A 26,684-nucleotide genomic window follows, 5' to 3' on the forward strand; every position below is an offset into this window, starting at 1 on the left:
GATTCTCATGGTGTTATTTTCAGGGTTTCTCCATAGATGGCCCAGCCATCTCAGCCTACTATTGCGGATTATTTGCGTAATTTAAGACTTCTTATAGAGTCGGTAAAGCGCGTTCGCCAGCATCTGGTTCGCCAGCAAGTTATATCTGGCTCGCCAGCATCCCCTTCAAAACTTACTGACGCGTGCTATGCCCCAGTTTTCTAGGGATGATAAATATTTGCAATATATGCATACCCGATGATACATAACGAAAACGATAGTTAAAAAGAAAGTTGACATTAATATCAAGACCCGGGTAGAGGCAGGATATAATGAAATCAACTGAATTTTTTAAAAAAAAAAATCTTTATCTTAAAATTCCTGAATAAGAACTTCTTTATTGAGTACGAAATTTATTGTAAACGGGAGGGAAAGTAACTCAAAACGTAGTGGAATCAGAAATGTATCATTTGTAATATGTCAACGCTGCGATTCATAAAATAATCGTCTGCTCTAAGGGATAAATAATTGTATGCTTAAATTGATTAGTTATATCTGTACCCCGCCGGCCCCCCATAATCGGGTTTACGGGAAAATCGTGAGCTCGTCGCCGCGACAGATCTCCCCCCAGCGTGGAAAACGCAATCAAGCATGCCGGCGCAAGTCCGAACGACCCGGCGTAGCCCCCCGTGGCATTTATTGAAACTAAAACGTTAAAATTACGAAGAATGGCTGTAGAGCTAGATAACAGCTTCAACACAATTCATTACAAATACGAAATCGAAAAGCTAAAAGGTGGCATGCAGGCCATGTAAGAGAATTATTAAAAAGGTTCGTGAAATAAATGTTAAAATTCTAAGAACTGGCCCGCAGGCCAATATGGAACTAGGCCAAAAGACCCTTATATTCCATAAAATTACCATAAAATTTACAACAGTGGAGAATTAAAAATTATCAAGGGGTGCCAGCCCAGGTCCAAAGACCCTCATAAAAAGGCAATTTAAAGGTTTAAAAAGTTAAAAAGTAAAAGTATGTAAAGTGGCAAAATGCCAATATAAAAACCAGAAGCCAAATGGCAAGAAACAAGACACGCAGACCATAGCGTCCTAAATCACCAGAAACAAAGAGTTAATTTAGTCACAAAGATTCAAGTCCCAGGTGTTGGCAAGGCATTGCTCCAGGAGAGCTCCAAGTTGCAATGACAATCCAGAAACAATGAGAAGTCCATAGTGTTCAGACTTGTCACAAATCCAAATGGTTGATAAAAGCAGCAAAGGTTGATTTGTTAAAATAGATGATTTGTTAAAACTGACGAAAAGGATAAAAGATAAAATTGTAAAGATAATTAAAAAATTTTAGGACTCATGTTGGAAGTTTGAGTAGTCCCGGAAGTATAAGGATCAAAGCCTAAGAGGTAGATGTGTAGGATCTAATTAATCGGACTACACGTCCAGTACATCGTCGAGTGCTTAAATTGATAAATTATATTTTGCCTTTGTTTCTAAAATCATACGATTTTTAACTAAAGATGTGATTCCTAATCGCGTAAAACTTGCAAATGATGCCGCACTTTGGAGAAATCAGAATTTATTTCATATTGGATTGAAAAAGCGTTTGTTTATAATAATAAAGGTATTATACAAAAATATAAGACAATAATTTGTCATAACATATTGATAAACAAAGGTTTCCTTTTAAATGTTGAAAATGTTTAAAAAATTCCATTTATTTTAAGACTTACTGCTCTGGATCACCACTACTGAAAAAATATTTCCCCAAAACCTCAAATGTTCTAGGATATACTTTCATCGCATAATTTTTAGTCTCAACTTTTTATGGCTATAACCTCTATTACAAAGTAAGTAAATTATCGATTATCGACAATATTTTTAGTTCTTAGGCATAAAAGATATCTTCAGTTCTTAGGTAAAATCACCCGCTTCAATTCTTCCTCATTACGTGTAGCTACTTTATTTCGTCCCTTTTTTAATGGACATGCCAAGTAAAATGCTTTATCATGTTTCCTTTCGATTAATTAAAACAATTTTTAGTCGTCCTACGCATTCATTCACCGAGGCTAGAAACTAGTTCGAGAAGTTTCTACTTGATTGATCCAATTTCCGTTATCTTTCTTTTCCGTTCGTAAATAATTAAAACACAGTGTTGTAGTTGCTACTTAGAAACGACCTTCTCTTGATAGATAGTGTGTAATAATTAAAACAGTAACCAGCACTTTGCATCAGATTAAAACTCTAATCAAATTGTTATAAAACTATTTTTTGTTGCAAATGCATAAAACCCATTTTATTATTTATTCTTGAAGCAATCTAAAATAGTGGAAAAAATTCTTATGTTCATATTTCAGGGAATAAGTTTTAATTATAGCTAGGAAATTTAATGGGGGTGAATGGCGATTTTACGACTAATAAATTACGATTTAGATCAATTAGTTTCCCTTTATAAATTGATTAAATGACTTCATTATTATTTATTTTTTAATGGACGCTAAGGGAATTTCACTCCCTGCTCGCTTAACTTTCTAAACCCAACGATGACTGGGTAATTATTTTAGTTTCTTAATGAGAAAAAAATTATTGCATTAAAATTTGTTCAATAAAAACATCCCTAAATTTTTTCAAACACAAACTTAGTCCTAGGCTTCCAAATTCAAAAGGTTATTAAAATTTAAACCATATGATTTCGTTCCGTTTGAATTTTTACTTAATTTTTGGATGCAACAAGAACTCGTTAATATTTTGCACTGAAGTGATTGCTTAGCAATAGTGTAGATAGTTGAATACTAGCATTGCTATATAATTTTAAATAGTTATTTTGATTCATTATTTTAATTGCAAGTGTTAACTGGGCACAAATTTATAAAACGAAAATAGGATAAAGCAATGTAACTTACTTACTATTTTATCGTTATAAAACCATAAATATCATGAAACGGTACTTAAAACCCGTTATTGCCCAGCCAACGGCATTTGTGCCGTAAATGGAGGAAATAAGGTCACGGCATAAGGATTATTAATGGCACTTCCCTATTATAACATTTTAATTATGTGCATTGTAACTTCTATTTACTTAAAATATCTTAATGTCACGCAATATTATGTTTTCGAATAAATATAGCAGAGAGTCGTGGTGGCTCAGTGGATGGAGCCAATAAAGTGAACCGGATTTGAATCCCAGCAATTGCTGGTCGATACGAAATCCGCATCCGACTTGCCCTGACCACAGTGCTGACGTAAAATATCCTCCGTGGTAGACGGATTATGGGATAAGGTCTCTTTGCCGTCAGGCATATCGTGGAATGATTTTTGCAGTATTCCTCTCCGGGCAACGCAAAAGCAGCTTATTTTTATTAAAAAAAAAAGTCCTACAAGAAGTCAAATTTGCCTTGCCGTCAGGAGGTTTTCGTGGTTTTCTCTCTCCAAGTAATGCAAATGTGAGTTAGTTCCATTAAAAAGTCCTCCACGAAGACAAGTTTCTCCCAATACTTCATCCAGGAGTTCCCTTGTCTTCTGGAGTACGTTCAAAATTACAAGGCTACAGAGTTGAGCATTCCCAGTCGTTAACCCAAAAATTGGGCTACCTGTTCACCGACGATTGTAAAATTAAATAAGTATAGCAGAGAGTCGTAGTAGCTCAAGGGAAAGAGCGTTTACTGTCCATTGAGGTGAGCCGGATTTGAATCTCAGCGATGGCGGATCGATACCATGCACCTGGCTCACACCGGCCACAGTGCTGACCTAAAATATTCTCAGTGGTAGACGGATCATGGGTTAGAGTCCCCTTGCTGTCAGGCTAACCATGGGAGGTTTTCGTGGTTTTCCTCTCCAAGCAATGCGTATACCAGTTAGTTCCATAAAGAGTCCTCCAGGAAGGCAAATTTCTCCCAATACTTGATCCAGGAGTTCCGTTGTCTTCTGAAGGGAGTTCAAAATTACAAGGCCATGAAGCTGAACATTTGTAGTCGTAAACCCAAAAATTGGGCCGACTGTTCACCACCAAATATTTTTTTTTTTTTATTTCTAATAAGCTGCATTATCGGTCTTGCCGATGAGCAGACCTAGTGCTTTCTCCAGAGGTGGTATCCACTCTTTCAGGACCACCACAATGGGTGAGATACCGTTGGTCATATTAATTTGGACGTCTAGTTTCTGCCACACTAGATGGCAGCATCGAGACTCTATTTGGATGCTAAAGTGCACTAGGAATTTTTAATTTTGCCGGAATCACCCCCAGTTATAAAATAATATAATTACAGTAGAGAGCCGTGAAAGCTGAAAGGATAGAGTGTTAGCCTTCCAATATGGTGAACCGGATTTTAATCCTTTTCCGGCTGGTTGAAACAAATTCCACTCCCGGCTCGCATCGACCACAATGCTAACGTAACATATCCTCAGTGTTCGACGAATCATGGATTAGAATTCCCTTGCCTTCGTGGTTTTCTTCTCCATGCAATGAGGGTTAATTCCATTCAAAAGTCCTCCACGATGGCATATTTCTCCCAGTACTTGATCCAGTTGTTCCCTTGTCTTCTGGATTGCGTTGAAAAATACAAGGCTAACGAGTTGAGAGTTAGTAGTCGTAAGCCCAAAAAGCTGGATCTGCTGTTCAACGACGGTTAGCAGAAAATTACATTCAAATGGGATCAAAATTAGCTGTTTTATCAGAATTTAATGATTTGGCGAGATGATCAAGTTAATCAACAAATCATTGAATTGCGTTTAAACAGTTAATATTGAAAATATTAAAATGAAATTTTAGACAAAAATTTTAAGTATACATAATTTGCGTAAATAAAAATACCTGTTAAAAAGCATACGAAGAAATGGTTCACAAAAGGAAAGCGCCCCTAGTGGCGTACAGTGAAGTTTCCGGGCATGGGCTACGGTGAAATTCTTAATCCTTATAGTGTTCCCTTTCTCTCCTAGTCCCAGAATTTACGGAACACCCTGCATTAAAACACCTACATGAAAATTGTCGTAGCACATACAGCTGACACCTTTTTAAGCTTTTAGGAAGAAAGCAATTCTAGTAGAAGTTAATGTTTTAATGTAATATTTTTTGCTTTGTAAATTTAATTTTTATTTATTTTACACACCACTTCATGTAAATAATTTAAAAGTTCGTATGAAACACCACTTTATTCCGGCTGACCTGGGGCCCCCGTGGGCGAGCGATGTCACCCGCCAAACGCTAAGCGAAGTTTGGAGGTAGCATGTTTGAATCCCGCTGTAGCCCTGATGTATTGTACTATCCTTCCTTCTATTTGACGAATTTTTATAAGCCTAAATTGATCACACAAGCCTGCAAATGTATTTAACTCCAATAAACTAAACCAATCCATATCTCTTGTGGGTGAGGGCTTTAAAATGGTACAGAAATACCAATTTTTTTTTTAAAACTTTAGTCTCTAATTGTCTATCACTTCACTTTACTAAAATTTAGACTATCGCTTCATGAGATAAATTGCAAAAAGCCTTTCCACATTTGCCTATACCAAGAGGATATTTCTTTCTATAACCTGCCACTTTATTATTTTAAAACGCAAGATATCCAAATATTCTTTCTTATAACATAGATATCTTTCGGTTTTATGGTAGCTTATCATGTCATTTTTTTTTTTTTTTTATAACCGTCATTGAACAGCCGACCCAATCTTTGGGTTTACGACTACTAATGTTCAACACGGCAGCCTTGTCCTTTTGAACCCAATCCAGAGGGCAAGGGAACTCCTGGATCAAATATTGGGAGAAATTTTGCCTTCGTGGAGGACTTTTTTAAGGAACTAACTCGCATTTGAGTCACATGGAGAGGAAGACCACGAATACCTCCCACGAGTACCACGAGGCCCCTTGCCTCACGGCTAAGGGACTCTAACCCATGATCCGTCTACCACTGAGGATACTTCACTTCTACCAGCCATGGCTTGGATTCGAACCCGCTCACCTCATTGAAAGGCTCGTATTGTTTGGCAAAAAATAAATAATCATAGTGACTCATCACTGCCACCGCTTTCTTATTTCTTTTTTTAAAAAAAAGGTACCGCATTTTTAGGTGAGCGGTAGGCACAACAAAAATGTTAATAAGCTATTATTCCAGCCATCAGGTTTAAATAATATATTCAAAATCCAGAAATTAAAAATAGTAGAGAATAACGTTAAGAATGAATGATAAACATAATTTTCCGGTAAATAACGTTCAACAACGGGTAAATAAATATTTTACTGGAACATACCTCTAGAACTTTATCATTCTACGCTTATATAATAATGAAAGATATCAAGATCTTCTGTACATTTCTAATATGACATAACATTTTAATAATTTTCATAGATTTTAGTATATATTTAATTTTATAGTGAAATTTATATTGGTAAACAATGCAAAAAAGCTTCTTTATGGTTTTTCTCTGTGATTATTTGCACTAGTTAAAATATCCATAAGTTTACTTATAAACAATTTTATTATGATTTACTATCTTTCTATTATAACTCTAATTGTTTCTAATGACACTTTGACAAGCTAATTTCTCCAGTCATTGTTTTTTTTTTTTTTTGCGAGTTGAGTTAGGAAGGTGCGCCTTTCGTTTGGAAGAAAACACCACTAGGGTGAAAGTACGTTTCAACCCAGAACTTAACCTATAGATGACTGTACCACTCTCTCGTGAGGCTTCTTCCTCAATTCAGGCATAGATCTGAAGGGAATAGAAATTTTCTCCAGATCCCCGTACCCACAGTACTGTCAGAGACCTACCACAGAACTTTCGATTCCACAGATTTTTACGTGCACTTATATTGCATGCACTCGGTTGAGGATCGAACCCCGAACATCCCAAGATTTCTCCAACCACTGGGCTATGACGGCCCTTTAAGTCTTATTTATAAGTTGCTTTAAAACAAATTTGCTATAAATATTTCTAAAAACCATTCCAATTCTAAATTACTTTGATGCCTATTTTGAAAAAATAATTCCTTGAATAGAAGTTATAAAATTCTTTTCATCTTGTTCCCAGTAGATATTCTAAAATGAAATAAATTTTCTAGAAAGGGAACATTTGCCGCAAAAATTTAAAAAACAAAACTTCAACTGGGTTCATTCATTTTACGTAGGATGGCAATTTAATTTTTAACGACGCATAAAAAGTAGAACACGGGGAAGATATATTTTTGAAATGCGACGCACCTGAATATAAAAGACCATTTTAATATTTCATATCCACAAGGATAATATTTCCAAAACTTCATATGAATATTACTCAGAATTGCAAATAGTTTCAGGAAATTTTATAGGTTCGGAGAAGATTTCATGGAAAAGAGAAATTATAGAATAACTTTAGAATTGACATAAGCAAACACACAAAGTCCTTATCCTAATTTAGTTCAGAAAGAGTTTTTCATTTGAAATAAAAACAACTTGGTGTTATGCATGGTTTAGAATTTCTCATTATAACCTATCCATTCAAGGTTTTGTATAAGTTAGTAGATTTTATAATCATTTTAAAATAATACTGTTATATATACTAAATGTCCAAAAATAAATTGAAGCTTTTCTAAAACTTATAACAGGTCATATTCTTTTTATTTTATTTTATAAGTCGGTGAACACCAGACCCAATTTTGAGTTCAAGACTACTCCATAGCCTTGGAATTTTGAACCCAACCCAGAAGACAAGGGGGGCTCCTGGATCAAGTATTAGGCGAATTTGCCTTCCTGTAGGACTTTTTGATGAAACTAAACCGCATTTGGGCTGCCGTTCCTTACATTTTCTGGTTAAGGTTTTATAGGTCTAATGAGATAAGAAATATTAAGCTCGAGTTAATTTAGCTATGAAAGCATTTAATGGTTTCAAAAAATATGGTTTATGCTTATGTAAGTTTATTTAAATTATTCATCTGTAGGGTGGTCGAAGTCATTATAAATTATCATGGGTATTAGAAGTCTTTTTTTTAACCAGTGTTTCCAAAGACACAAAACTGCCAATATATATATTTTTTTTTCATTTATTTTGACAAAATCGATATTTATTTATTAATATCTGCTACTTTTAATATAAAAAAATCACATTCCACTGGTTTAAGACCAAGGAAAAGCAAAACTGCGAAGTTTAACTATTTTTGCTTAAGATTTATATAGTGACAGTTAACACGGTGAAAGTCACGCTAATTTTACATCGCTTGCCCGACTGCCCAGACTGTAAATAACTACAAACTAAATTTGCAAATATTAGACAGATTCTAGTTTTTTGAAAGGTTTAGCATAACATACCTGAAAAAAGGGGTGAATTATATAAGCCTACGAATTGTGGATAAAAATCTACTAAATTGAATTTATTAAAACAAAAATCGCAATTGATAAACTACCACTTGAAAATATTTATTCGCTGTCCGGAGCAAGTTCGCATCTCTGTGTATATAAATAGAGCTATTTTTGTGTGTTCTATGTTGCATTCATTTCTTCAAACCATTTTAGTAACGATAATAATGTAAGAGAATTAAAAATTTACTCGAATTATGTGTTTCTAATAATCTTGGCTTCGCCGGCCACCGGTGACCCTCGTGGCGCTAAGAACAAACTCAGTGCCGGTCACCAGTGAACCTCATGGCATTCAACGTGTTAAAAACCAGAACAAAAGCATTAAGGGTAGTTGGGAGGGCATATGCCAATAATACTAAAACTGACCTTTTTCAATGAAACTTTTCTCAGTATCTAAACTAGATATTGCTTCAATTTTTTTCACAAAATATTTATGTTTACACTGTACTAACTGTTTCATAGCTGCCTACTCTTCCAGTTTTGTGGGAAGATTTTATTTTCTTATTTAAAGTAGTAGCGTAATTCATGTTATTCCATTAAACTTTTTGAATTAAAATAATTATTAAAAAATAAGTTTGCCTACTACTGCATTCATAGTCTTTACGATACCGAATTTAAACCTGGTCAAAATTTAAACACATATTTGAATCAGATAGTTTTCCCGTAATTAATTTACTGCCACTTGAAAATTCTATTCTCGGAAACAGTGAAATTCGGCTAGTATGCTGTTAATACATATCTTTGGAGGAAATGTTTTTTTTTAAATTATGAAATTGTAACTTTTGATTTTTGGAAAAAAAATTCATCAAAAATCTTTCAAAACTGAAAAAGTATTCCTGTTANATAATAATATAAGAAAATTAAAAATTTACTCGAATTATGTGTTTCTAATAATCTTGGCTTCGCCGGTCACCGGTGACCCCCATGGCATTCAATGTGTTAAAAAGCAGAACAAAATCATTAAGGGGAGTTGGTAAGGCATATGCCAATAATAATAAAACTGACATTTTTCGATGAAACTTTTCTCAGCATCTAAACTAGATATTGCTTCAATTTTTTTTTCACAAAATATTTATGTATTTATAAATGTTATGTATTATGTATTTATAAATGTTAACTGTTTCATATCTGCTTACTCTTCCAGTTTTGTGGGAAGATTTTATTTCGTATTTAAAGTAGTAGCGTAATTCATGTTATTCCACTAAATTTTTTGAATTAAAATAATAATTAAAAAATAAGTTTGTCTACTACAACATTAATAGTCTTTACGATACCGAATTAAAAACCTGGTCAAAATATAAACATATATTTGAATCAGATAGTTTTCCCGTAATTAATTTACTGCCACTTGAAAATTCTATTCTCGGAAACAGTGAAATTCGGCTAGTATGCTGTTAATACATATCTTTGGAGGAAATGTTTTTTTTTAAATTATGAAATTGTAACTTTTGATTTTTGGAAAAAAAATTCATCAAAAATCTTTCAAAACTGAAAAAGTATTCCTGTTAAAGCTAAAACATTATCACAGCATACAACTGATATAATCTCAAATGTCCCCAAACAATTTCAAAGCCGTACCATGAGTAGTTTCTTAGAAAGGGTGCATCAAAAAAGGTCATTTTTAGCATTATTGTTATGTACCCTACTGACGTCATTCACAAATTGTTTCTAATTTTGCTGGCTTTTACGAATGTAATTCTAAATGAACTGAGCTGAACTATTAAATATCTAGGCACTTGGGGCAACGCCTCCTACAACTGAAAGCCTAAACACGGGAGAAGTATTTAGGGGAATTAACGAGCAGAAGATGGAGCCTCCTAGATGTTATAAGAGCACATTTTTAATTTAGATTAACAGAAGATTTAGGAATTAATTCGCCATTATCTCAAATTTATCTTAACATTTCAACTGCCAGGCTCTCATTTTGTAATCTCGAGAAAAGCGCTTTTATAATAATGGCAGTAGCAGATTTGGAATAAAATGAAATAAATTTTCTATTTAGCCTATCGATTTGATTTAAGAATGCAGCAATTTAAATATATCCGAAACAAATACAGTTTTTAATACTAATAAAAAACTAAACTCAGTTGCGCGACAGTCTATAGAGGGCCTAAGTCCTACCGTGCCCATCTCAGTTTTCTTGACCATGGGCTCTGGGGTGCAGGAGCAGATGTTTCAGTCAGGTGGTCGGACGAAAGCGGAACCCCTCAGTGTTTAGTTCCCACACATGCTTGGTACTCATTTATCGACCCATTGAAGGGATAAAAGGCTGAGTCAACCTTCACCGGCCCGAGGATCGAATCCATGACCTGTGGTAGCCCGAAGTGCTACCACTCAGCCACCGGGCGTCTTTTAATACTAATAAAATGATTAAATAATTTGTTTATCTAAAAGAAATGAGCTACCAGTCTTTATTTCTTAGAAAATGGGGGGGGGCATGTTCAAAACACACTTAATTCATTTTGACAATTGGAAATTAATATCAAAGGAAGTGCCTATTACCTTCAAAGTGCAACGCATTTCGTTCCAATTCACCTCCACATTCCCATAATTGATAACATCTCGAGAGATCTCCAGATATGTCAAAATGAAATATTATTCATCTGATATCCTATTCATTCAAAGTGTAAGCGAGAGCCATTTTTCCGCGAAAAATTTCCCATGAGCCTTATTTCATCTCGCTGATGACGTCACTGCTTTTATTGGTAATGTCACTATTACTTAAATCTAACAAGGTTGAATCACACGCTTCACTTATGCACTTTATTCACAGAATATTAAAATTTGTTCGTTCGGATTTATACCTATACAAATCTTGCCAAGAGAGATGTAAAAATGCTTTACCAAAAGGAGGGGTAATTCATTGATGTTTAAATGAAGTACAAACTTTTACGTTAGCTACAACTCAGGTTATAAAAAAGAACTCAAATTTCCATGATTGCGAAATAAAAGTTGAAACATTATAATACAAAGATATCATAAAAGACAGGTGACTTTTCATAGGTGAGCTTTTTAATTAAAATGACGCAGCTTAAAATGCATTGTTCTTTTATAATTTGATTTTCCTAAAAGTTTTTTAAAAGAAAAACAGAAAATTAAAAATTTATATAAATCAGTTTAATGAGTTTAACCATTTTTGTCCTGGTTTCCCTTTATCACCATTTCTCGTTTTTCTCAGAAAAGCATTACACTTGTTACTTTTTTCTCTTTAACTTCGTTCCCAGTAAATACTTCCTCACTCGACACTGAAAATAATTCAATAAAGCTACAAAAACATGCCAAATCAGCATTACATGGCCGTATGAAAAGAATAAACAAACATTTTATCCCTTTAGGGATTATTTCTTCTCAGTAAATAATATTTCCCTCAGAGGATGCTTAATCTAATTCAATAAAGCAAGCAATATATATATATCTGATCGTCTCTACATAGTTAGATACAAAGAATAAACAAATAGTTTCTTCTTTTAGAATGTGTTTTCTATCACTAGTTTTTAAATATTTTACAATTTATTTTTAGCTTTCCTTTCGTGTTAAATAAATTTTGTGTATGCGTTGTCAACTTCAATATAAGACGAATAAAGAAATTATAAATGGTATAAATAATAAACCCATATTATAATAAGCCAGAAAAATAAGCCCATACTATTCTTAATTGGGTACTTGCACTCCAGAAGAAGATAATCAATACCCACTCATATGAACTATGACGTCAGCACCAGCTAATCTTTATCAGCAATATGGAGTATTAAAGTTGAGCTAAGTTGCTCTACATAACTTGAAATATTAATTAACGTTGAGTTAAATAAATGCAAAGACGTATAGCAAATCAAATTTGTTGAAATATAATTCGTTCTAGTCTACTTCTTTTACTTGACTTAAATGTATTATTTGCTTATGTATTTAATTGTAACAGTGATGTNAGAAAAGATATTATTCAGAATGGGCAGTACATGCATTAGATATTGAAAGTAACATGGAACCCTGATATAAATAATAAGCCCATATTATAATAAGCCAGAAAAATAAGACCATACTATTCTTAATTGGGTACTTGCACTTCAGAAGAAGAAGATAACCAATACCCACACTTGTGACCTATGACGTTAGCACCAGCTAATCTTTATCAGGAATATGGAGTATTAAAGTTGAGCTAAGTTTCTCTACATAACTTGAAATATTAATTAACGTTGAGTTAAATAAATGCAAAGACGTATAGCAAATCAAATTTGTTGAAATATAATTCGTTCTAGTCTACTTCTTTTACTTGACTTAAATGTATTATTTGCTTATGTATTTAATTGTAACAGTGATGTTTTTTTTATTTGGTGTACCTAGCAACTTCGATGCATAATTAGTTTGTTTATGTTCGACATGGCTTCAGGCCTGTCTTTGCGTAAATATATGGTGGTAGCTTTGTGAAAGAATATAGGCTGTGTTACTTAAGAGAATTGGTACTTGACAGCCTTGACTTCCTCAAAATAGATTAAAAAGAACAGTTGCTAGCGTAAACAAATGTCACGTTTCAATAACCAATCAGGATCGAGATACCCACACTACGTCACTAACTATGTGATTTAAAACAGATTTAATTGGATACCTGTAGGTGACGTTGCGTGCTTGTGTTGAACCTGATTGGCTTCTGAATCGGCCAACGCCATGATTTCTCCAACGATGACGTCGCTTTCTGGTATTCAATTATAAAGTTTTCGTCACTGCTTACTTTATTTTGGTTAAAATAACAGTCCTAGATGCGTGTTAGAATTGTTGAAAAAATCTTACGAATCATGGATATTTTAATCATACTAAAATTTAGCAATAATGATGTGTTTTCTTACTAGTTTTTGTTGATTCTGTTATTTTATGGAATATTAGTTTTAATAATGTTAATTTTATAGAATGTTGTTTAATAAAATTTAACAATAATGATGTGTTTTCTTACTAGTTTCTGTTCTTTTCCGTTTTGATACATATTAGCCTTAAGCAGTGATTGTAATTGATAGAGAAGATTTTTTTTCCATTAAACTAAATTTAATCTCCTCAAGATGGCCGAGTCAGAAATGCATTCGAACATATTCAGAAGGGAAAAAAATGGGGGTCGCTTAAACGTGGGCTATATTAATTTAACAGACTTATTTGTCTTTCACTTTAATTTCATAATTGCCAACTACTACTCTTTTTGAAAAATGTTTTATCGAGTAGTAGACATTTAAAAACCAAGGCTTTTTGGTAATTTTGACAACATTTTCTCACCAAGAAAGAGCCAGAACAAAGCGGAGTAGCACATGAACTTTAAAATCTTTTATATCTAGTGGCGTGAAAACTAAGTTCAAATGAATTTGAAATAATACATTAAAATGTAAACTTAGGTACCACAAGGATAAATTTTTACAAAGAATGAAGAAAGTTGGCAGCCCTATATCATGCGCTGCTTTGCTACAATTAATACGTGCTGAACGTTTTAAAATATTGGCACAATCAACCGATCTTAAGTAATAGTTCTCTAACATTTTTTAAAATTATTTGTAGTTACCAGGGCAGTTGGCAACTGTGGTTAATAAAACCGCCAACTAGGACTGGGCTATAAATCGATATATCGCGACATATCGATTTAACGCCTGTATCGGCAGGCCGATACAGCGACTTTTGTTCCAGGCGATGCATCAGAAATCTGATTTAAGCCNTTTTTTTTTTTGTTTAATTTACTTAGCACTTTGCTTTAAGCATACAGATAATTTTTAACAAACTTATTTTTTAAATTTTCTTTCTATATTGTTAGGTAAATATATTGATAAATTTCAATTTTAATTATTTTTTTATCATTTATTTTTAAACTAATAAATCTTTCGTTATTTGCGCCATCATTTTTAGAAAATATAACATTAATATCTTTCTTAAGCAAAACATATACATCAAATTCATAAATTGATTTAAATCTATCTGAGTATGAAGCTTTGATAGAAATCCGGCTTTCTGCGCCTTACAAGTAAATGAATTTCAAAAATACTGTATCACGATTACATCGCTATATCGCGATGCAAAACTGACGATGCCTCACGATATAAAATTTCTTATATCGCCCAGTCCTACCGCCAACCTCTTATGCTTTGAGGAAAATTTCCTTAAGTAGTTACTATATACATGTTTCAACGTTTTTTTCTTTTATTGTAAATTAGATTTTCAGTTATTTTCCACACAGCAACATGTAAATGATTCAAAAGTTTATTAAGAAATACCACTCTGTTCCAGCTCTCTCGAGGTGAGGCTTTTTCAATTTTAACAAAATTCTCAAACCTTAGGTTTTTAATTGTCTACCATTCCATTAAATATTTTGCAAATTAGGTAGCAATTGATAGTCCTGGATCACTCTACATTTGATTTTTTAAATTGCTTTTTACTGCCAGTTTGGAAACTCAGTTTAAGAAAGGCAAAAATTGGTTCCTCAACTTCGGGGGGGGGGCAAAAATCTCATGCATCTGAAATTAAATTTCGCTTTATTTTTTGTGACATTAGATTTTTCGTTCGCATCTTAAATATTTAGAAGTCGCTGATTTCAAACCTGCAGTCGGTTTATCTCGATATAGTTTTTATGCAATTTCATAATATATTCTTATCAAGAATTTTATTTTAAATATACCCAAGTGAATACTACTCCCACTATTGAATCCCCACTTCTCTGCTACGTAGAGCAGGGTAGAAAAATGGCGATAATACATTTTAGTTCGTTATACGATACGATCCATATTTTTTTAATCCCAAATGTTATTTTGATTGGAACAGAGAAGTATACTTGTTTGCTGTCGTTGTTGTTTCTAAAGTAGGTTGAATGTCTAATGAAACTTGAAAGCGTTCTAATTACAACTTTCAAACTCTTATCTCATCTTTCAACCGTCAAACAGGTCTCAATGAATGTTTTTTCCCGCCTATCTTTAATGTTTCATTAGATTTTGGTAACGTTTTTATTTTGTATTTTTTTAAAGCCTATATAGGAGTATATTAATAATGCAATGTATTTTTTGGTCTTTATTTTTTACGAAGTTTCTTAAAAAATATGTTTAGAAAATTCATATGATATTATGAAAACTTATTTTAATTGTCATATTTTAAATTTTAGGCACTAATATTTCGAGTTGTGAAAGGACCCTTTATTGAAGAATTTTATCAATGTGTCACATACGGCTTTTATACAGCAGCATGGCAAGAACAGCTGTATACTTCTGTTAGCTTGTTTTGTATGTTTCTGATACCACTCTGCATTCTAGTGGCCACGTACGCAACTACGTTCGCAACCATTGCAAGTAACTAATATTTATGTATATCTATTTTGTACTTCATAAAATTTGCAATTCGTCCTTTCACCATCTACATTGGAGATGATAAGCCCCTACAGAAAAAATATTAAGTTCATTTTACACTTTTCATATAAGTTTATACAGAAAAAATATTCAATTTATTTAGCACTTTTGAGATAATAAATAACTACAGAAAGGATATTATTAAATTTAATTAACACTTTTGAAATAATAAATCACTACAGAAAAGATATTATTAAGTAATTTTACGCTTTTAATCGAATATGTCACAACAGAAAAGATCTTATTTCATTTATTTAACTTTCTTGAAATAATAAGTCTCTATAGAAAGGATATATTATTTAATTTAACTCTTTTGAGATCACGGGCAGAAAAGATATTATTAAGTTTATTTAACATTTTTCAGATAAATAAGTCACTACGAAAACGATATTATTAAGTTTATTTTACACTTTTCAGATGAAAAGTCACTACTGAAGAAATATATAATTTATTTTACACTTTTCAGATAATAAGTCACTACAGAAAAAATATTTAATTTATTTAGCACTTTTGAGATAATAAGTAACTACAAAAAGGATATTATTAAATTTAATTAACACTTTTGAAATAATAAGTCACAACATAAAAGACATTATTTAATTTGTTTAACACTTTTGTGATAATAAGTCAGAACAGAAGAGGTATTAAAGTTTATTTAACACTTTTCATGCAATAAGTCTCTACAGAAACGATATTATTAAGTTTATTTAACACTTTTCAGATAATCACTCAATACAGAAAAGATATTATTCAGTTTATTTAACATTTTTAAAATAAGTCACTACTAAACTCAGTATCGCGACAGCCCATAGAGGGCCAAGGCCTACTGTGCCCTTCTCAGTTTTCTTGACCTTGGGCTCTGAGGTGCAGGAGCAGATGTTCCGGTCAGGTGGTCAACCGAAGGCGGAATCCCCAGTGTTTAGTTCCCAAGCATGCTTGGTACTCATTTATCGACCCACGGAAGAGATGAAAGGCTGAGTCAACCTTGCCCGGCCCGAGGATCGAACCAGGGACCTGTGGCACGACAGCGACTACAAGCAAAAGAAATTTTAGTTTCTTTAACGTTTTTTCGAGATAAGTCACTGAAAAAGGATGTCAAGATTACGTAACACTCTTAACGTGCAAAGCAACTATATGGAAGATAATAAGTAATGAAATTAGGTATTAAGTCACTGTAGAAAAAATATTGAAAAAATATTAACACTCTTCAAATACGCTACAAAAAGATTTAATATTATTTTTATTTTTTCCAATTAAGCTTAGAAAGCGCGATTTTCAAGGGGAAATAGTAATAAACATATTTTATTTCTCTTCACCATGCTTATAACCTATAAAAGTATTAACAAAAGATTTACAATACATTAAAATAGAGCAATGATGGCTCAGAGAACAGAGCGTCCACCCTCGGGCTTCTAATAGCGAATGAGCCACCCCTCCGCAGAGGATCATAAAATTATGATTTCATGTCCTGGGCACTTTTTACCCCAAAACCCATAATCTTACTCCATAATTTATTTTTTAACATTTAAAGTTGATGAGGTCAAATTTTATCAATATTTACCTATAAACTTAAGCTCTGAACGTAAACTAAAACTTCTTTNAATTTAATTAACACTTTTGAAATAATAAATCACTACAGAAAAGATATTATTAAGTAATTTTACGCTTTTAATCTAATATGTCACAACAGAAAAGATCTTATTTCACTTATTTAACTTTCTTGAAATAATAAGTCTCTATAGAAAGGATATATTATTTAATTTAACTCTTTTGAGATCACGGGCAGAAAAGATATTATTAAGTTTATTTAACATTTTTCAGATAAATAAGTCACTACGGAAACGATATTTTTAAGTTTATTTTACACTTTTCAGATGAAAAGCCACTACTGAAGAAATATATAATTTATTTTACACTTTTCAGATAATAAGTCACTACAGAAAAAATATTTAATTTATTTAGCACTTTTGAGATAATAAGTAACTACAGAAAGGATATTATTAAATTTAATTAACATTTTTGAAATAATAAGTCACTACAGAAAAGATATTATTAAATTCAATTAACACTTTTGAAATAATAAGTCACAACAGAAGAGGCATTAAAGTTTATTTAACACTTTTCATGCAATAAATCTCTACAGAAACAATATTATTAAGTTTATTTAACACTTTTCAGATAATCACTCAATACAGAAAAGATCTTTTACTCTTTTAAGCTTATTTTACTCTTTTTAAAAGTTTATTTTACTCTTTTGTGATAAGTTACTAGCAGAAAAGATATTATTCAGTTTATTTAATATTTTTAAAATAAGTCACTACTAAACTCAGCGGCGCGACAGCCCATAGAGGGCCAAGGTCTACTGTGCCCTTCTCAGTTTTCTTGACCTTGGGCTCTGAAGTGCAGGAGCAGATGTTCCGGTCAGGTGGTCAACCGAAAGCGGAACCCCCAGTGTTTAGGTTCCCAAGCATGCTTGATACTCATTTATCGACCCACTGAAGGGATGAAAGGCTGAGTCAACCTTGCCCGGCCCGAGGATAGAACCAGGGACCTGTGGCACGACAGCGACTACAAGCAAAAGAAATTTTAGTTTCTTTAATGTTTTTTCGAGATAAGTCACTGAAAAAGGATGTCAAGATTACGTAACACTCTTAACATGCAAAGCAACTATATGGAAGATAATAAGTAATGAAATAAGGTATTAAGTCACTATAAAAAATATTGAAAAAATATTAACACTCTTCAATTACGCTACAAAAAGATTTAATATTCTTTTTATTTTTTCCAATTAAGCTTAGAAAACGCAATTTTCAAGGGAAAATAGTAATAAACATATTTTATTTCTCTTCACCATACTTATAATCTATACAAGTATTAACAAAAGATTTACAATACATTAAAATAGAGCAATGATGGTTCAGGGAACAGAGCGTCTACCTTCGGGCTACTAATAGCGAAGGAGCCACACCTCCGCAGAGGATCATAAAATTATGATTTCATGTCCTGGGCACTTTTTACCCCAAAACCCATAATCTTACTCCATAATTTATTTTTTAACATTTAAAGTTGATGAGGTCAAATTTTATCAATATTTACCTATAAACTTAAGCTCTGAACGTAAACTAAAACTTCTTTATTTTTTTTCCAGATTCCGGTAAGTTATCAACTCTTGATCTTCATTAAGTAAGTTTTAAGTTATATTTGAAGCTTAAAAAATCACCATTTTTAATTTATTATGATAAATAATCTTATGTGCACGTTTTTTTTTAAATATTTTTTAGAAATTTTTAAGATAAGGGGAAATACTATTGCTAATAACCAATAACAAATCAGTATACAATATAAAAACATATCGGTCTGAAATAGTTTTCAATTGTTGTCGGTACATTTTATAAACCGGAAAGTCACATGGTCGGATCCAGTTTTTTTTTCCTTTGTATTGTCATCAGCATAAAATTAATAAAATTCATAAAGGTATTGCTTTTCTATAAGTATCTTTGTATCCCTAGTTTTAGAGTATTTAACTATACGAGGGTTGCTATTTATATTTCTGGCCTAATAATGAAAAAACAAATATGTAGGATCGAAATTGGTTTTATTGTTTTTCAAAATATTCTCCATGATGATCAATACACTTTTGCATGCGTTTGAACCAATTTTCAAAGCACTTTTTCCAGTCCGATTGAGGTAACTCCAAAACATGCGTTTTGAATGCATCAACCGCTTCTTCGGGGGTCGAAAATCGTTGTCCACGTAATTTATTTTTGATGTGTGGGAATAAGAAGAAGTCATTGGGTGCCAAATCAGGGCTGTACGGCGGATGACCCATCAGTTCGATCTTTCGCTCCGTCAGAAATGCCTTTGTTTGAGTCGATGTGTGAGAGCTCGCATTGTCATGATGAAGAATGATTCGCCTGTTCTTCTGCTTTTTTCGAATTTCTCCGATGACTTCTGGCAAACAAATGGTCGTGTACCATTCAGAATTGACCGTCCTGCGTTGCTCTAACGCCACTGTTGCCACATGACCGTTAATGCCGAAGAAACAGGCAATCATTTGTTTCGATGTGCTTCTTCCTCGAACAACTTTTGTTGGTTTTGCCTCGTCTTGGAAGACCCATACAGTTGATTGCTGTTTTGTTTCCGGCTCATATGCATAGATCCATGATTCGTCACCTGTGTAGATGTTATACACAGCCTTTGATGTACCTTGAACGTATTTTTCCAACATTTCCTTGCACCAATCGACACGAGCCTTTTTTTGAGCGTTTGTCAGATTATGCGGGATCCAACGCGAACAAATTTTTTTTACGCTCAAATGTTCATGCAATATTTTATTGATGCTAGTCATACTAATGTCCAAAGACGCCTCTATCTCACGGTATGTCACATGACGATCTTGCTTTATCAGTTCACGCACAGCATCGATCTTTTCTGGCACAACAACGGATTTTGGACGACCTGCACGGGATTCGTCCTGGATCGAACATCGACCACGATTAAATTCGTTATACCAATTTTTTACAGTGCTGTAGGATGGCGCTTTATCGCTGAATAAAGAATTAAGTTCATCGAAGCACTCTTGTCTTGACAATCCACGTCGAAAGTTATGAAAAATAATGGCACGAAAATGTTCACGATTCAATTCCATTTTTTGAAAGAGAAGAACTTTTCAATTTACTGTCAACAACCCAAATGAAGCTATAATGGTAAATCGTCTGCTGAATTTATGTTTAAAAATATCAATTTTTCGATTAAAACCGTCTGCGGTCGCCTAGCAACACTTACTGTTGCCAAGGCCAGAAATATAAATAGCAACCCTCGTACTGCTATTATGACGTTTTTGATTTTCATTGTTTTCAAAATTAAAAGTTCAAAACTCAGGGAATTGTTTTTTCATTATGATAACGTAACTCTCCGCTACATTTTAAGATAAAGTTATTTAAATTGGAGTCTGATATTACTAACCGTTTTGCAATTATTATTTCTGGTGCAAATTGCATTATTATACTATTGTTCGTTGAATGATTTCTAACTAACTTAGCGATCAGCTTCATGCATAATGTGATGCATGTAAATGTTCTATTTAATAGCCCGTTTGGTAAGTGAACACATGAAATTACAGTTGTGAACTCATCAAATTTGTTACAATGATTTTTACCCAATGGCAAAATGGGTCTTGTTTTGGTTTTAATGGCGTGCTCACTTTGTTTGGATGTCATCATACTTTTCAACTGTGTTCAATAGTAAACAGTGCGGATGAGTCATCATTGCATGCGTTGCTATGGCGACCGCTGCTGTTTGATCATTTTTTTACAATTCTTTTTTTCTTTTCATTTTCATCAGCAGTCATTATTAATGTATTTGCGTAATAATAATAATTTAAAGCACTTTTATAGTCTTTTTATTATTAACTTATAATTACTGTCTTGACGATGATTTTAATGAAAATATGAAATCTGAAGAAGGAAAAGTAGTTTGTGACGTCTTGAAACACGTATATAGGCAGGATTTGAAAACCAATCCGACGACAAATATCCAGTTTTCGCAACCCATGATTTGAAATGTTGTGGCGTTTATCGGAGCCAAAGGAGGAAAAAAAGCGTTTAACCAATGGGTAACCAGTGAGCGTAATAAAGCGATCAAATTTTTGATCAGTTTATTTTTTTTTTTTAATTTTAAATGCAATTTTAAAAAGTGATTACTTAGAAAAATCACTTCTGTTCACTAATCAATCTTAATAGGATTATAAGGCAAATATGTGGACATTGAGAGTGAAGGCACAAGCGCAAGCAAACAGAAATTTTTTACTTCATACAATATTTTAAGATGCTAATTTCAACTTTCATACAAGGTCATACTAGCTTATCTAGTATGACCTTTTCAGAACAACCTGAAGCCTTACCTAACGAGCCTCAGTCAACCTAAAGAATTTCATATTAGGGAAGCACCCCTAGAAGCATATGACAACATTCCGGACATGGGTCCCTATGCAATTTTAATCCTGATGAGGCGGCCTAACTCTCCTGGAAGTTTGTCATTAAGTTATAACATTTATGTGATCCACTGTTATACATAACGTTTTTAAACTTGCACAGCGCACCAAAATAAAACGGTCCACCCTGAATAACTTTTGATCCAATGATTAGATTTTTACGTTCTTGGTCTCAATCTTAATGGCTTGAGGGGATGATCATTATTCTCCATTCTTTTTTCTTTCTCTTCATCATTCTCTGATTTTTTCCATGTTTTCTCAACATTGGGAAATATGGTCCGAATAGTTTGGTCAGGGCAGCTGTCCGAAATTTGAACCCCTGAATATTAACTTTACTTTTTGCGTATTTCGATATATCTCGAGAACGTTTTAAGCGAATTGAAAATTTTTTACACACAATTATAAAATTCGGTTAAAGATAGTTCAATGGAAAAAAATAACTTTTAGTAAATATTTATTATTTTTCATTAGCTTATTTAATATTGGGCGAAAAGATTTTGAATAATAAGTTTTACAATTTCTTTCTTCGTTATAAAGAACGCAATTTTAAATAGCAAAATACGACATTGGAGCAAAATCGGTCGAGTTCCCGAGAAGTCGAAATTTGAAGTATCCGACTTCTTTCAAATTCGATTTCTCAGGCACTATTTGACCAATTCTGCTCAGATTTTGTATTTTGCTCTATAAAATTACCTTCTTTAAAACGATGCAAAAAATTTTTCTTCCTTGATTTTCGATCATTCTTAAGTAAAATAACTGATAATAGTAGATATTTACAAAAAGTTATTTTTTGAGTGGAATTTTCTTTGGAAAAGTAAATTTTATAATTGCGTGTAAAAAAATTTTCAATTTACTTAAAAAGTTCATGAGATATAGCGAAATGCGTAAAAAGTAAAATTAACATTAAGGGAATCAACATTGTGGAGCACTCCCCTGACCAAACTATTGGGACCACATTTTCTAGATTGCGGTTTTTCCCTATATTTGGGGGGGCGGGATCAAAAATCTGAATCCGTCGTAAAAAACGGTATGTTTATTTTCAGAGAAAGTACGTTTTTGTGTCTGATTTCGTATCTTAAAATATCGTCTACACCAATTAATTTGCATATTTGAGGTCACCCCCTCGAACCATTAAAAGTGAATCCTAGAACGTGAAAGTCCAATTATTAGATGAAAAGTTATTCCAAATGGCCTGTTTTTTTCTTCTTTCCTTCTTTCTTTCTTTTTTTTCTTTTTTTTTTTTTTTTTTTTTTTTTTTTTTTTTTTTTTTNTTTTTTTTTTTTTTTTTTTTTTTTTTTTTTGAGCGCGCTTCGCATCGAACTGCTTTTAACAATTTTATCTCCTATTTATTATCCACCATTCATAGAAACAATAATTTCAGCTTGTCAGAATATATTCGAACAAATAATAGCGATGAAAATCAAAAAGAGACTTAAACACAAAAAACGCATAAAATTTTTGAATAACTTTTCTGAAATAGAAACTTTCGAAAAAGTGAAAAGATAGTACAAGGAATCTAATGATCTAATTAATATTTCAAACTCCAATGCCCATTTCTCTTCATTCTAATGATATCACAATAGTTCGAAGCAAAAGATTTCTTTTCTTTCGACGACACGAGCCAAAACAGGGACCCCACATCCCTAAAAATATTATACCTCGTAACCATAGTCACCACCAGGGGTCGCGACAACAGAGGGGGACGTATAGTGTGCATTATTTCATGTCGGTGTCTCATTAGTGCTGCGAATGCTTGTTTTAATGAGCTTATTGGCAAATATTCCAAATTTAAGCTCATCTCTACATATGCGATGTTGAGCAGATTCTGAAAATAATGATGAAGACTAATAATTAGTAATTTTTTATAAATACTTGCACTGTTTGTTTATTCAAGATGCATATTTTTAATTAATATAGGTTAATTCTGTTCCAGTTAAGCCATTTTCATTACACTTATTGCTAATAACATTTTTTTAAGAAGTAACTAATTAGCAGAAGATTTGAATATTTCTGCAAGTGCATTTATTAAAACTTTAAATACCGTTTTAATTAACTATAAATGTCAATCTATTCAATTCAATTTCTTCAAAATATTTGATTGTAAATTTACAGAAAGAATTTCCTTTTCTTTACTTTTTTTTCCTCATAGAGAATAATATACGTTCAACAACCAGTAATCATTAAGTATAATATGTTTTGATGTAATTTTAATTTTATATTAATTTTCATTATTATTGTAATGAAATTGTGCTACAATTATATGAATAAAAAATTAATTTTTAAGTAATAAAATTAAGCTAATTTTAAAAATTCTGTCATCAGAATTTAGCAATTTTCACCCATGATTACAAGCAATCAGCATCATTTTTTTTCTGAATAGAATAATTTCCAAATAGCAAACAATATGTAGTTTACTTTTAATGATAATGAAAAAATTTTTTAATGAAATTAGTGGGAATATGCTATATCATCGAAATAAATTGTATTTGCACAGGAGCATTTTAATAATTAATAGTGGTTATTTGTGTGATAGAAAAGCAAAAAGCAAATAGTTGTTGAATAAATATTTTCAAGAATGACAACTCAAGATTAGAATAACTGAGCAGATGCATTTATTAAAGCTACGCGTACTTTGTACGAAGTGGAATANATTAATTTTCATTATTATTGTAATGAAATTATGCTTCAATTATATGAATAAAAAATTAATTTTTAAGTAATAAAATTAAGCTAATTTTAAAAATTCTGTCATCAGAACTTAGCAATTTTCACCCATGATTACAAGCAATCAGCATCATTTTTTTCTGAACAGAATAGTTTCTAAATAGCAAACAATATGTAGTTTTCTTTTAATGATAAAGAAAAATTTTTAAATGAAATTAGTGGGAATATGCTATTTCATGGAAATAAATTGTATTTGCACGGGAGCATTTTAATAATTAATAGTGGTTATTAGTGTGCTAGAAAAGCAAAAAGCAATTAGTTGTTGATTAAATATTTTTAAGAATAACTACCAAGATTAGAATAACTAAGCAGATACATTTATTAAAGCTACGCGTTCTTTGTACTAAGTGTAATACAGTAATCGATTAATATATCAGTACCCAACGACATTGACGTAGTTTTGAGGGACAAAACCCCCTCCGAAATTTTTATACATATATATATATACGATTTATTATCAAAATTAAATTTAGCGACTATAATAGTTAAATTTTTCACTTTCTTTTTAAACAAATTAGTACTATTCACCGTTAATCTTTCTTTTTTCAGTACAGAACTTTTTTATTTCAATTTGTTCATAGAATTAAAATTAATTAACTCTTATTGGAGTTAATAAGAGTATAGTAATTTTTCAAGATTAGTTGAAAAGAATAGTTACTGTTCTCCATTAATTTTGCTCTATAGAAGACAGCTATTTTTTTTAATTAAATTAGTATCTAATAACAGATTTAATCAAGCTTCATTAGCATTAATAAGAGTATTACAAACTGTTATGCTGCACCTTCATGAATTACTACTAATTAAATACTTGATTTTTTATTTTAATTACTGTTGATTTTAAATTATTTTGTTTTATAGATTCACATTTTAAAAGCATAACTCTAAACAGAATAATAACGTGGTAAAATAATAACAAACAAAGATATTCTTAAAGCATGCGTGCAAACTAATGAAATGACAACAAAAAGACCGAAGTAATTATAAGAAAAAAATAAGAAATATTAAAGAATAAATAGAAATATTAAAGGAATTCAAATATTATATTATTAAATAAGATCGTAAAAGATAGATAATCGTATTAACGATATCGTCTGTTCAATGTATTATAAAAATATAAACAGAGAATGACGTCGCTTCAAACTATTTCCCAAGGAATCCAGATATTCCTAATTATAACTTTTCAAACTACTAATTTATTACCTTTGCTACACAAGGAAAATACTAAACTTATTCGAGCATAGCTCTTTTTGACTTCTCAGGAAATTTTATTTTTATATTTAATGCACTAGCAAGATTTTTACAATGATACTTGAGTCTTGTTTTTATAAACTTAAAATAAAATGTTTCGATTATCGTTACATCATACATATAGGGGCCAAGCTAATTATTTTATTTCTTTTCAAGTGTTGGCTAAATGTCAATAAAATATCGTTTGACAATGTCGCTTTTTATCGTAATTTCTGTAATACAAGAGAAAAACTTTCCTGGAAGAGCTTAAAAATTGGCCGATTCAGTGTCAGCTGATCGTTTAAAAGCAAAATGGCGTATTAAAGTTGATCTAAGTCTCGCCGCATGAGTTAGAATGTTAATTAAATACAGTATCGTATCGCGCATCAAATTTGTTGAAATAAAATTCTTTCTCGTGTACGTCTTTTACTTAACTGATATTTATTATTTGTTTATGTATTTTATTGTAACTGAGATATATTTTTGTTTTGTGTACCTGGCAACTTCGATACAGAATTAATTTCTTTATGTTCTACATGGCGTCGTGTCTGTCTTTGTATTAAGTGAGAAATACATAGCGAATACATATAGAGAGTATATATAGTGAATAAGTGAGAAATATGTTGTTGTTGCTTATCCTCACTGCCTGACGGAGTCAGACAAGATCCACGAGTTCGTTGACTGAAAAGAAAGTGAGTAATATATAGTGAACAGGGGTCTGTTTAGAAGAAATTTGGGTCCATTAACGGACCCTTCACAATATATCTTTTCATAAAAACGGACCCTTCGCAAAATATTTTAACTTAAAAACGGACCCTTCGCAAAATGATTTTTCTTTTAATCGGACCCTTCACAAATTTGTTTATCTTCATTATTATTTTGTTAATCGAATAAACCCTTTCCAGGGCAGAGAACAAGAAAGATGGATCTAAACGAATTAAGTTTTGTCTTCGGCAGATGATTCTTCCATTATTCGTCCGAAATGAATATTCTGCGTTCAGCAGTATAGGCTAAATACCAAATATTTGTATGTTGCATCTCTAATTTAGAAGCAGCAATTGTTGTTTATTTTTTAAAAT

General features: G+C 32.1%; 1 protein-coding gene across 1 annotated transcript in view; it reads left to right on the forward strand.

The window, feature by feature from the left end:
• The window catches only part of LOC107441087 (gonadotropin-releasing hormone receptor), a 143,064-nt gene that overhangs the window by 113,623 nt on the left and 2,757 nt on the right, over window positions 1-26,684 (forward strand). The window contains exon 2 of the mRNA XM_071180700.1: window positions 15,422-15,605. Within this exon, the coding sequence (XP_071036801.1) occupies window positions 15,422-15,605 (184 nt within the window). The remainder of the gene's footprint in view (window positions 1-15,421; window positions 15,606-26,684) is intronic.

The sequence above is a fragment of the Parasteatoda tepidariorum genome, chromosome 5 (assembly GCF_043381705.1).
Source record: "Parasteatoda tepidariorum isolate YZ-2023 chromosome 5, CAS_Ptep_4.0, whole genome shotgun sequence".
Lineage (NCBI taxonomy): Eukaryota > Metazoa > Arthropoda > Arachnida > Araneae > Theridiidae > Parasteatoda > Parasteatoda tepidariorum.